Source organism: Amia ocellicauda, chromosome 11 (assembly GCF_036373705.1).
Source record: "Amia ocellicauda isolate fAmiCal2 chromosome 11, fAmiCal2.hap1, whole genome shotgun sequence".
Taxonomy (NCBI): domain Eukaryota; kingdom Metazoa; phylum Chordata; class Actinopteri; order Amiiformes; family Amiidae; genus Amia; species Amia ocellicauda.
In genome coordinates, this window is record NC_089860.1 from 36354580 (window position 1) to 36367764 (window position 13185).

Sequence of the window (13185 nt, forward strand, 5' to 3'; positions counted from 1 at the left end):
GTGATTAGCATTTTGGGAATTTTAGCTTGCCTTGTTTTATTAAAGGCATTTTTAGTTAGTTTTAGGATTATTATTATTGAAATAGTCCCCACTATTGTAACTCTGTGCAATATTGATTGTGATTCTGTGGATTTGGTACTGAACCGACTTCGTGCCCTGTGTCAGTTATAACTATTGTAGCAATAAATCTTTACTTCCCTTACTCATCGGTATGGTGGTGCCTTGGGGTCCGTCAAGCCTGCTGGGGGGGTGAACGTGTATCGGGTGCGACGAGCTCTTCCCTCGTTGAAAAGGAAGTGGTGTTGTCTGGTTTGGCGTGGTCACCCCTAGCACTCATAGGTGGTGACAATAACAGGGACAGTTCTGTGTGATGAAAAACTTTGACTACACACTGATGTTCTTTCGGAAAAATAGGGTGACGGGGCCATCGACCGTGCATAAAATGTTTTTATTGATTTTCATGGCTTTTCTGAATTTCCCCATTTACTTCCAGCGGCTCGAGTTGGCACCCCTGTGACGTCATGTCTCAATCTTTGAATTCTGGTACACAGAATGAGCTGGACATGGAAAACTCAATCCACATAGTTTCTATTTATAGAATAAACTGAGAAATTATGGATTTTCGGTGGAGTTCCCCTTTAAGATCGGGTGTATTTTCAGTTCAAAGGAACGTATTTGGGTGATCTTAAAAACAAATATTCAACAACATTTCAAATTATGCCTTAATCCCTTATTAAAATGACCGGCAAGATTTTCTGGTGTGATATAATACATCACATATGGCATGACAATGTGCTACTATTACAGATTTTAATATGTATTTTTAATATGTATTTTGCTTTTACATTGCAAGACATTATTTGCAATCGCATCTCATCAAGCTTAGTATTACTTTAGGACATTATCACATCCATAATGATAATTTGGGATTTATTTATTAATAAATGGTAAACTTTTCCTCATAACATAAGTTTAACAAAGTTAGGTTTCCAGAGAAAGTTTGAAAAAAAAAAAATACTGTAGTATACAACTTTGCCAAGAAAATGTTATGGACGTGACATTTGCATAATTTATAAACACCATTATTTTAAACTGCTATAACATAGTTTCCTTTTATCAGCAAAATGTAGTATTATAATCTTTCTATTACATACCCATTGAGTTCAAATTGGGCATATTTACAAAACTATACATAAAACCGTTATTCCACACTTGAAACCTAAAACTGTGTGTCATAGTCTCCAAGCTTCACCTCTGAAGATCAAGCCACACTCCTGCACCTCCGTCACAGTCAGTAATCCACACACAACACGGACTGAACACCATTGTAATCTTCAAGTTCATACTAAAATAAATGCATTCCCAAACCAAGCATGACAGCCTTTATCTGTGCTGCTATTGGTGGGATATTACCAGAACACACACTATCAGATACAAACGGTGTGAAAGGACTGCTCATCTTATTGAACACAGACAAGCAATTGACCTTGCGTTAATATTGATCCCCAATCACAAGATGGAAATAAAAATGAGCTTTCTGTTCTATGAACTTTCATTGAATTTGAAACATAACAAACCTAAATATAACATAAATACAGACGGTGTATTGCAGTGTGCAAACAGTGGAGAAATAGACGAGCTACACTCAAACTCCACAGGAAACAAAAAAGCGGGTTTAAATGACCGCAGCCTCTTTTACATTGTCAATAAGTTACTCAAAAATACAAGGCTACCCTGCCCTCAGTAAAGCCCATCCTCTGGTGTCTGACCCAGAACTGCTCCCACAACAAAAGAGGGTTCATAGCGTGGGAATGGCTACACAACACCTTAACTGCATGGACTCTGTTAATAATAGACCATGCCAAGACAGACCTGCCCTCAGTGAAGCCCCTCCTCGGTGTCTCTCCGTGCATCTCTGCGCCATCCCCCTCCACACCCGGCTCAGCTGCTCTCCAAGCGGGACAACGCCGGACACCTGCGCCTTGTGTTGTGAGCTGCCGGGGCGGCCATGTTTAATCCGGGGCAGAAGTCCCCGCTTTCCTCCGGCGAGGAGCCGCTGTAGGGAAATCCCCGGAGCCGCTGCCCTGCCGGCGTGCTGGCTCTGCGGGCTAAACTCAGCGTCACACCCGGAGGACTCGCACTGAGAGCCCCCAGTCCCTGTGGCCCCGGGCCTCTCCGTGAGGATCCAGATCGAGTCCCAGGCCGGGATCTGGCCCCTGATGGGGTGAGTTTCGATGGCGGTCGGTTCTCTGCCACATCAGCAGTTCTGGGAGATCGCCGTTTTCAGCCGGGGTTCAAAGCAGGTCGTCAGAATGAGATGAGCTGTGAAAACGGGGCCTCTATCAGCGGGGCCCCGGGCAGCAGCGCAGACACTGCTCTGGGGCCCTGTGTGAAGAACGGCCGCTCTGCGCCTCTGGCTGGCACGAGTTGTGTCTGAAGGGGTGGCTGGTTTAAAGTCCTACAGGACAGGATCACTGCCGTCTGTCTGAACACGGGCTCCACACACAAGAGTACAGCTGAGGCTGTGTGGGACCCGGGCCTCAGCGCTGAGCGGGGTGATGGCGAACACTCATCCGGTCCTCTGGGTGCGGCTGTGACGTCAGTCCGCAGAGACTTATTAATCGCCTTATAATTGTTCGTTCTGCTCTGATGCCGTTTAACATTGACATGACATTATATATGTCTCAAATCTCCACATGAGTAATAACACCTGAACATCTGCACTCAGACCCACAAGCCCAGGTTTGCAACTGAGATACACCACTACACCAACTGAGATATTGGATAATTATCACATTATTGCAGTTATAGTCTCAAGAGAATTTAAAAATCAAGAAAAACGTTTTAATAAATAATATACGTGTATATATATATATATATATCCTACCTGTGTGTGTGTATGTGTTCTATGACTACAATAAGTGAATGCACTGATGGGCACAGACGCACAAGTGCAGGGTGTAGTGATGGGGGGAACTGACGGGACCCGCAAAAGAGGGAAGTTTAGTGTCTACGAAAAACTCCCATTGAAGTGAAGTAAAAGACCGAGACAACAATCCATCCACAGAGACGAGAATAAATCAATACATGAGGGATGGATGGATGGATGACAGACGCGCAGGGTGTCAGCTCAGGCAGTGTGTCCACAGTGGGGTGCCCAGCTCCACACAGTCAGGATGGCTGAGTAGTCTAAGGTGTCAGACTCAAGGATGGGTCTTTCCATGGACAGGGCTTTCTGGTCTCCACATGGGGGTGTGGGTTCAAATCCTGCTCCTCACACAGAGCTGGGCACCCCACTGTGGACACACTGCCTGAGCTGACACCCTGCGCGTCTGTCATCCATCCATCCATCCCTCATGTATTGATTTATTCTCGTCTCTGTGGATGGATTTGCACTGTTGGCACAGGTTATCCCCCATCATTGTCTCTGTCTCTCACTTCACTTCATCGGGAGGTGGACTGTTGTCGCAGGGTGCTCTGCTGTGTGATGCCGTGGCCCCGGGGTCGTGTAGCGCTTGTATTGTGTTGTATTAAGATTAACCTCCAGGTATAATTTCTCACCTCTACCTCTCTTCATTTGCTTAATTAGAATTTGTTTTTATGAGAATAAAATTAAAATAAAAAACAAACTCAGTCATTATTGATCCTCAGTTTGAACCCGTCTGATTGTTGAAATGTATTCCTTTATTTAATGCTCTGGTGCCGGGGCTCAGGGTATGAACTCATGATGCTGTGTGTGTGTCCCTCTGTGGACCCGGCCGCGCTTCACCCCCATGGATCAGAGCCACTGGGCAGTAGTTTCGGTCAGTGGGTTTGGCCCCTATGGCAGGTATTTATGGGTGGGTTTGGCCCCTATGGCCGGTGTGCAGTCAGTGGGTTTGGCCTAATGGCAGGTGCACTTCAGACAGGGATTGCCTCTGAGTCTGAGGTCAGTCAGGTGTTGTATATTCTCATCCTTCCGGGGACACAAATGGAAATTGGGCTTCAAGGCATTGAAGACAGAAAACAGGAGACACTTCTTCACACAGAGAGGCGTCACAATCAGAACAAACTCCCCAGCGATGCGGCTGAAGAGACAATTTGGGAACATTCAAAAACAGACTGGATAGGATCCTTGATCACTTATTAATGGACACCAAACGAGCACGATGGGGCGAATGGCCTCCTCTCGGTTGGACACTGCCTCATGTTCTTCAGTAAAACGGCACTATTTTATTTCAGGTGCTCTTGGCTGAGCAGAAACAGTGTCTGTAAATTAGGCGTTTCCTCTGCAGGGCTCAGTGCAGGGGTAATCCAGTAACTGTCTGCTTTAGACACTGCAGGACTCGCCACAGCACACGAGTGTGTACAGCGACACAGCCCTGCGTTCCTCCCTCCCCAGTGGAGTCGAAAGCCTTGAGAACGAGGCCATGGCTTTCTGATGCGCTTGTGTATTTAATTACTTATTGACACACTTACTGTAACAGAACTAACATGTATAACCTCGGTTTTAAAATTGTGTTAATTTTACTGAATACATTGGCAGGGCTGTTGAAATTTGACACCCATCTCTGTATATTGTTATACAAGTAGTGCATTGTGGGTCAGATTTAGTTTTTATATAAAAGCACAGGGAAGTGAAGGACTGATGAACACCAGACGGGTGAGAGGTGGATAGTATCTCTGATCAGATTTTTTGTTTTTTAAAAACTATTCTAAAATCTGTTGCTGAAAATCATCTGAATTTCCCACAGAAAAAAATGCATTTCTTAAAAATGGTTCACTGAATGTATGTATAATTTACAGTGTTATGTCTGGTTGATTTCATTTGTTTCTCTACTCGCCAAAAATAAATCTCCTTCTTAGAACCAATATATGTGCAATGGTTTTGCGTTGATGCAACACATACGCACAGTTACAGATGAAATAATAAAAAAATAAAAAATCCTTAGTTTGCAGCAGTACATTTTAGAAATACTTCCTTTAGAACCGAGAAAAACATCCCTAGCCAGACTATTCTGCCAAAACAGGAAGTAAAAAGCGAACCCTACACACCTCAAGAGGTGAATCCTGTATGTCAGCCAACACAAAAACAGACTTTCTAATAATAAGTAGCAATATGCAGTGCGAGTGCGATATCAATAAACTCCAGATTTAACGGAATGTGTGATGTGAGTTATTTAAAAGTGTGAGATCTACCGCATTTCATTACGATAAATAGAACGAGCCCTCGCAGAATCCCTAATTATTGGCTTAAATCAAATTCTGCTAATGCTGTACAAAATTAAAACAAGGATGGATTCATAAGGAGTACGTTTACACGAGTGCCAGAACAGAGCGCCGTTTCAATATTGGTAAAAGCTGATTTAGACATGGATTATCATTTTCATTCTGTGTCTTCATTTAGGAGAAGAATGATTATAATCTGTTTGGTTTTGTGCGGCTTTCACTCAAAAATTACTGATTTCTTTACCTGCATGTGCCTTAACTGTTCATCCGGCATCAGACCACATCCCAGGCTCTTCAATGAGGCGAGAGTCGAAAGCCATCCGTGAAATAACAACACAAATAACGAAACCACAACCCCGGGAATGCATGAATGATCTTTATTGCAAAAGCTTTAGTGACTTAATAGTTTTTAGTTTCCCCACGCAACAATAAAAAGTCCATCTTAAAAAGCAATGGCACAAAAGAGTCAGGTAACTTCGCAGACACGGAGCGTTTTTATTGTTGTTTCTGGCTCGAGGAACAGAAACTCTCCCCCACCCACGGTCCCACCCCGCCCCCGTCGAACCCCCGGAGTGACAAAAGCGTCAAAACCAAGCCAAACGAACACATCAGCCGACACACAGCGGTCTCGCTCCATCGGTTCGGGACGACACGGGATGGGTGCGGTGGCCGGGAAAGACCCTGGAATGGAGGAAGTGCGGCTGGCAGACATTCGCATCTTGCTGTTCAGGTCACGTTAAGACAAAATCATGATTGAAGAAAGAAAAAGAACCTCTTTGGAATGAAAGACAGATGACTATTACAGGGTTGGGATTTATCAGCTGCTGTTGGGAGGGTAGAACCTTTGGAATACAAGACTTTAAAGACGAAGGATGTGCAAATAATCTGGTTGAGATCCTGACATCCTGCCCCGTATGGAGGATGCAGATACCGTCTCTCCCCCCCCGAACGCGATCAGATCTCCGTCTCTCGTACGCCACACATCCGGAGTAACGGAGAGCGATCAGCAAGTTCGTCAAGATGTTCCCTTCAGACGGGCCGTATGCTGTTTGCTGAACTATATAATTCCTTTATAAATATACATCAGCCCTCATTAAGTGTTAATTAAGCATATACACGGGGAGAGAGGCCCATTCAATCAAGTCCGGTCAGGAGAGCAGGAGCAGCTAATTGATTTATGTACTGGTAGCACGTCCTGAGAGCCCTGTTTAGCATATTCCAGCGGCTCCAGGACATTTATTCTCATAATGCTCAGCACCGGGAGTAGAGAAGACGGATATCCCCCCCCACATTTAAAATCACACTCACGCTAACTGGAAAAGACGCGGCCCGGTCCACCAATTTGTTCCAATAAAGGCGAGCGCCACACGCCCAGCATCCATTGAGCTCAACTCTCGCCATTAACCGATGCACTTCCTAATGGATTGAGACGGCGGATAAAAAAACCTCCTATTGAATCAAACCTGGATTATCTGCACATCGCGGCCCAGGCAGGCAACGTAAAGCACAGGCGGAGACAGAGGACAACACCGAGTGTGGCAGCCTTTAAACAAGCGTAGAAATAAATACAAATACCGAAACCCAAAAGCACGATTTCTAGACAGTATTTAAACGCTGCGAGTTCCCAGTTCTCGACGGAAAAGAAAGATTCGGCGGCAGGTTCGGGTAGCAAAGCTTCAAGCCCTGTTGGTTTTGCTGCTGTGACCGCAGTGTCTGACGCCCAAACACTGCGACCTCTGCGAAAGGCCACGATCAGCTGCACTTGAAACGGTTCGCCTGCACTCGAAACAGCTCCGAGCATCGCACATCGAGCGCTGGCATGACACGGCGGCGTCAACACGGACCCCTCGCTTCACACACAGAAAATGGCCCCAACGCAGAGACTTATAACACCTAGAAACATCTGCAAATATCTATATACACATATAAACAAGAGGGAGGTGGATAGGGTCAGACGGGATCCATCGAAAGTGTGGTTTCCCTGTATCTGTAGGGTTGGCACCAGACGGGAGGAGGGACGTCCTCCGAAAATAAAAGCATTCCATCGCAAACACCTCGAAGACGTGGACGTCGAAAAGTCCGTTCCACTGCGACACGACAAACACGGTGCAAAAGCACTGGGATGGATGGTCTGTAGGGTGGAAACGAGGCCCTGGATCCTCCCTCGTTGTTCTTCTCCTTTGTAATATTTTGTACAGATACAGTGTCTTACTTAACAACATACACCAGTCCAGTAAGGCAGTGAATAGTCGTGGTAGAGTTCGAACAGTTTGGACCCCTGGGATCTCTGGGTTCGGTGCTCTGTGGTCATGGGAGATGAGCGATAGCGGAGGAAAGACACACTGGACCACACAGACCGGGCGCTGTCTGTTCTTGGAGAGAGGCGGCACCATGTACTGTGCAAACGCAGAGCCCAAAAAAAGCCCGGGCCCGAGCGAGCGAAACAGCACCGAGAAAAACAAAACCGAGAGAAAAGAAACACAGCACGTGAAGAAGGCGAGCATCGGATCGCGGGAGAGCGCTCCCTCATCGTCGTCGTTATTATTGTGGTTTTAGATTTCGTCCAGTTCTGACGAGACAGGAACGCCGGTCGCCCGAGTGAGTCCAACAGAAACAAAACGAGGGACCAGCGCAGAGCGAGTCTCCTCGGGGTACGGCACGGCCGGCAGTCCGAGTCCTTGCAGGCGGTGCTTCGAGGCCGGATGCTATCTCACTTCCATGCAGTCCAGGTACTCCAGGGCGAGGTCGTAGCAGAAGCGGTACTGCTCCTGCGAGAGACAGAGAGATGGATTAGCAGAGTAAAGCACAGGGCGGAAATCTGCGGAAAAGCGAAAATAATACACAAAAGGATTGTAACCGAATAAACTATTCAAATTCAAACAGTTCTGGGCTCCACACTTCAAGAAAGATATCGCTGCTCTAGAGGCAGTTCAGAGGAGAGCAACCAGACTTATTCCAGGTCTGAAGGGAATGTCCTACTGAGAGACTGAGGAACTGAACCTTTTCACCCTGGAACAGAGGAGACTACGTGGGGACTTGATCCAAGTCTTCAAAATCATGAAAGGCATCGACCACATCAAACCAGAGGAGCTTTTCCAGATCAGCAGGGACACACGCGCCCGGGGACACAAATGGAAATTGGGCTTCAAGGCATTCAAGACAGAAAACAGGAGACACTTCTTCACACAGAGAGGCGTCACAATCTGAACAAACTCTGGACACCAAATGAGCACGATGGGGAAAATGTCCTCCTCTCGATTGGACACTGTCTTATGTTCTTAAATGTTACAAACCCTGACTAAAAGACTAACACACAAACAGCAGCACCTACCAGGGACTCCACCATGTTGGGCTTGGAGTTGCGCAGAGTTTTGACGGCGTAGAAGACATCCACCATGCTCTGGTACTGGACCATCTCCAGGATCATGGTGCAGGCGCAGAACGTCCCACTGCGGCCGCCGCCGTTCCTGCGAGACAAATACACACAAAGCGGCGATCAGTCTGGGAGGAAACGCACACCTGTCCATCGCTTTTGGACAAACAAAACCTCCTTCCAACATGTTGAAGACCACGCCTTACCTGGGCTAGACTTCATAGGTCAATCTGGGAGAATTCAATGCCACGGTCTGGACAAGGTCTCCTCTCTCTACCATAGAGGTCATATTAACTCAAAACAACAGACGCCACCTTCCACAGTTCCCAGTTAAGTTCATGTTTAATAAATAAGGAAAGAGATGAAGGACTGAGATTTTACACGAAGCCGAGGTAGGTGTTTGGAGCTCTTTGCCAAGTTTTGGGTGCTGATTCACAGAGATCTTTTATGCAACACTTGGACGGATAAAAACAGCAGCATCCACACAGCGCTTGTGTCCTCCAGCTGTTCATGGACTTCACGAGTAACTTTACACGTCAGTGGATATGTTTAGATCTAGTTTTCAACAGGGAGGGACCCCCAGAGGAGGACTGATGAGCAGGAAGGGGCTTGAAACGGCCCGATACGGGTGGGAAGACAGAGGAGGTGGACTTGAACAATACAGAGTGTGAAGGAAGGTTAGGGACGGCAGTTGTGGTTTCTCACTCTTAATTAGGTCCCTCCTTCTCGGTTAGAATAAATAAAAGGCATCCTGAAAATAATTAAACAAATCAAATGTGAGAAGAACCCCGAAGGAGCTGGGGAGGCCTTCCAAGGCGACGCGGAGAGCGTGTGAAGCCAGCGATCGTGAGTGTGAGTGGGAGAGGATATCGATCTACTGGCAGGGAGTGGGAGACGGGTGCTCTGGGGGAATCGGCAACTGTTGGAAGCGTTTCGTGATCGTGTCTCCCGTCCGGGAAACGCTTCCAACGGTGACTCAAAGGAACACAAAGGGCACAAAGGAAGCGAGATCCCGGAGACGGGGTGAGGGTCCCTCCGTCTCAAAACAACTGCCCAGTTTCATTCTGTGCAAAGTGACGGCGGAGACTGATGTTCGGCACCGGCGCTGGCAGCCTAAGGCTCCAAAGGAAACTCTGTGGTGAGAGGAGCTTCCTCCTAATCTGCAGGAATGAGCTGCGCTGAAAAAACAATCCTGTACGAGAGCTTTATTTGTGCAGCATTCGCAGCAATAAAAGCATAATTAAAATGTCAATTGCGGTAATTATTATTATTATTTTGTCATCTGGGATTCGTTATTATCACAGTTGACATTTTATACTAAAGGTGCAGTTCATGTAGGTGTAGAGGATTGTTTTGTCTCATTTAATTTCTGAATGTCTCGCTTGTGCGATTATTACAGATGTGAACGGGCCGAGAGATGCGTGTGGATGCGGGCAGTCAAGTCTCTCTGTCTCTGTCCATCTCTGTCCGTCTCTCTCTCTCTCTCTCTCTCTATATATATATATATATATATATATATATATATACACACACACTCAATTAATGGCATGCACAACTACAAAGAAACGCCTCTAGACACCAAGTCCTGGCAGTCAGTCCGCATCAGAAGCGTCCAAGTCGGCGCCGTGCCCGTCAATTCAGTGCCTCGCCGATGTGGAGCGGGACTCACAGGCAGTGGACGATGGTGCGGCCCTCCCCGCAGTCCCTCTGCCACTTGTGCACGTGGCCCAGCAGGCTCATGAAGGACTTCTTGGAGTCGGGGACTTCCCGGTAGGCTGACCAGCGCAGGTACTGGAACTGACGCACCACCAGGTGTCCCTCCTGCAGCTGGGGGGAAAACAGGACGGAGGTCAAGACAGGGACACGTTTTAGAAAGGATTTGTCCAACACTAGCTTCCCAGCCATCTCCAGCAGGCCAGAGGGAGGACACACCCCAATCTCCCACGGGATGTTACTCCCAACCAAAGTGCCCCCTTCACAGGGTTTGTCACGTCCCACCCCCCCTCCCCCATCACTGTCGGTCTGCCCACCAAGCAGGCCGAGACCAGATCAACTCTATTAACCTCCTCCCACTGACTCCTAAAGCCTCATTTGCAGTAGACAGTCTTGATAATGAAGCTGTAGCTCAATGGACTCTGATCTCAGTGTCTTAGTATCAGAGAAGAGAGAGAGTCAGAGTCTTTTAAGGAGGTTGTTTTGGGTGGGAAAGTTGCTACTGGGTTAAGAAACCAGCCTTAAACAACTGATGACGCCATCGACATTCCCGTTGTTTCTGACATTTTCACCGCTCTGTACGATACATCTCTATAGATCCTGGGGGCCGACAATCTGCGGGCCTCGTTGTGAGAGGCGCGGGGGGGCGGTGGGCTTCCAGAAACGTCAGCCAGCTCTGCGGCGTTGTGTGGGCCTGTCTTGTGCAGCTGAGGCTTATTAGAGCCGTCAGACCCCGTCCCGACTGTCGATCAGCAGCCTGCCGTCCGGCTCCTCGGCTGTTTCAGAGACCGGACGCAGGGTTGGGGGGGAGTGACATGGTTTGTGCCTCGGCACCTGAAAGCTTCCATTCCCTCTTGTTTAGAGACAGTTGTTTGTGAAGAGACTAAACGTCCGTCTGGCGGATTCAGCACAAGAACTCAACACTATTCTCTATACAGACGGGTGACAGATTAAAGGAAAAACCTACATAAATGAGTGGAGTAACATAACGAATGCAGATGCCTCCAAACAGGTGTACTGCATGATACAATTAAGCAATTAACATCCTGTCATGCTCTGTGGCATGTATACAAATGCTGAGCAGGCCCAGTTCACCCCGATTTTGGATCAAGATGGCGAGAGGAAAGGATCTGAGTGACTTTAAAAGAGGGGGCATTATTGGGCACGAATGACAGGAGCTTCAGTCACACAGACGCTCAACTAACTCGTGTTCTGGACAAGTGTGCGAGTGCATGTGTGGGACACCAAGAGAACGGGACAGGTCTGACTGCTGGACCCCTACAGTGAGGGGGTCCGGAGGCTCTGTTATGCTGTTGGGGGCATTTTCCTGGCATGGTTTGGGTCCACTTGTCCCCTTAGAGGGAAGGGTCACTGCAAATCATGACACAGTTATTCTGAGTGATCACCTTTATCCTATGGTGACACATTTCTATCCTGATGGGAGCGTCTCTTCCAGGATGACAATGCCCATCCACAGGGCACGAGGGTCACTGAATGGTGTGATGAGTATGACAATGATGTGAATCATATGCTATGGCCTTCGCAGTCATGAAGGGGCTCGTGGTGCCCAACACCTCACTGAGGCACTGCATGTGGGTTTTTCCTTTCATTTGTCACCTGTCTGTATACAGTGAGGGAAAAAAGTATTTGATCCCCTGCTAATTTTGTACGTTTGCCCACTGACAAAGAAATGATCAGTCTATAATTTTAATGGTAGGTGTATTTTAACAGTGAGAGACAGAATAACAGCAAAAAAATCCAGAAAAACGCATTTCAAAAAAGTTATAAATTGATTTGCATGTTAATGAGGGAAATAAGTATTTGATCCCCTATCAATCAGCAAGATTTCTGGCTCCCAGGTGTCTTTTATACAGGTAACGAGCTGAGATTAGGAGCACTCTCTTAAAGGGAGTGCTCCTAATCTCAGCTCGTTACCTGTATAAAAGACACCTGTCCACAGAAGCAATCAATCAATCAGATTCCAAACTCTCCACCATGGCCAAGACCAAAGAGCTGTCCAAGGATGTCAGGGACAAGATTGTAGACCTACACAAGGCTGGAATGGGCTACAAGACCATCGCCAAGCAGCTTGGTGAGAAGGTGACAACAGTTGGTGCGATTATTCGCAAATGGAAGAAACACAAAATAACTGTCAGTCTCCCTCGGTCTGGGGCTCCATGCAAGATCTCACCTCCTGGAGTTTCAATGATCATGAGAACGGTGAGGAATCAGCCCAGAACTACACGGGAGGATCTTGTTAATGATCTCAAGGCAGCTGGGACCATAGTCACCAAGAAAACAATTGGTAACACACTACGCCGTGAAGGACTGAAATCCTGCAGCGCCCGCAAGGTCCCCCTGCTCAAGAAAGCACATGTACAGGCCCGTCTGAAGTTTGCCAATGAACATCTGAATGATTCAGAGGAGAACTGGGTGAAAGTGTTGTGGTCAGATGAGACCAAAATCGAGCTCTTTGGCATCAACTCAACTCGCCGTGTTTGGAGGAGGAGGAATGACCCCAAGAACACCATCCCCACCGTCAAACATGGAGGTGGAAACATTATGCTTTGGGGGTGTTTTTCTGCTAAGGGGACAGGACAACTGCACCGCATCAAAGGGACGATGGACGGGGCCATGTACCGTCAAATCTTGGGTGAGAACCTCCTTCCCTCAGCCAGGGCATTGAAAATGGGTCGTGGATGGGTATTCCAGCATGACAATGACCCAAAACACACAGCCAAGGCAACAAAGGACTGGCTCAAGAAGAAGCACATTGAGGTCCTGGAGTGGCCTAGCCAGTCTCCAGACCTTAATCCCATAGAAAATCTGTGGAGGGAGCTGAAGGTTCGAGTTGCCAAATGTCAGCCTCGAAACCTTAATGACTTGGAGAG

General features: G+C 47.3%; 1 protein-coding gene across 5 annotated transcripts in view; it reads right to left on the reverse strand.

The window, feature by feature from the left end:
- Positions 1-5571: 5571 nt before the first annotated feature.
- The window catches only part of ptprub (protein tyrosine phosphatase receptor type Ub), a 185095-nt gene continuing 177481 nt past the window's right edge, over positions 5572-13185 (reverse strand). For all 5 annotated transcript variants that reach the window (XM_066717710.1, XM_066717709.1, XM_066717713.1 and 2 more), the window contains 3 exons: positions 10251-10408; positions 8540-8675; positions 5572-7976 (listed from right to left, as the gene is read on the reverse strand). In XM_066717710.1, the coding sequence (XP_066573807.1) occupies positions 7914-7976; positions 8540-8675; positions 10251-10408 (357 nt within the window). In that variant the 3' untranslated portion in view covers positions 5572-7913. The remainder of the gene's footprint in view (positions 7977-8539; positions 8676-10250; positions 10409-13185) is intronic.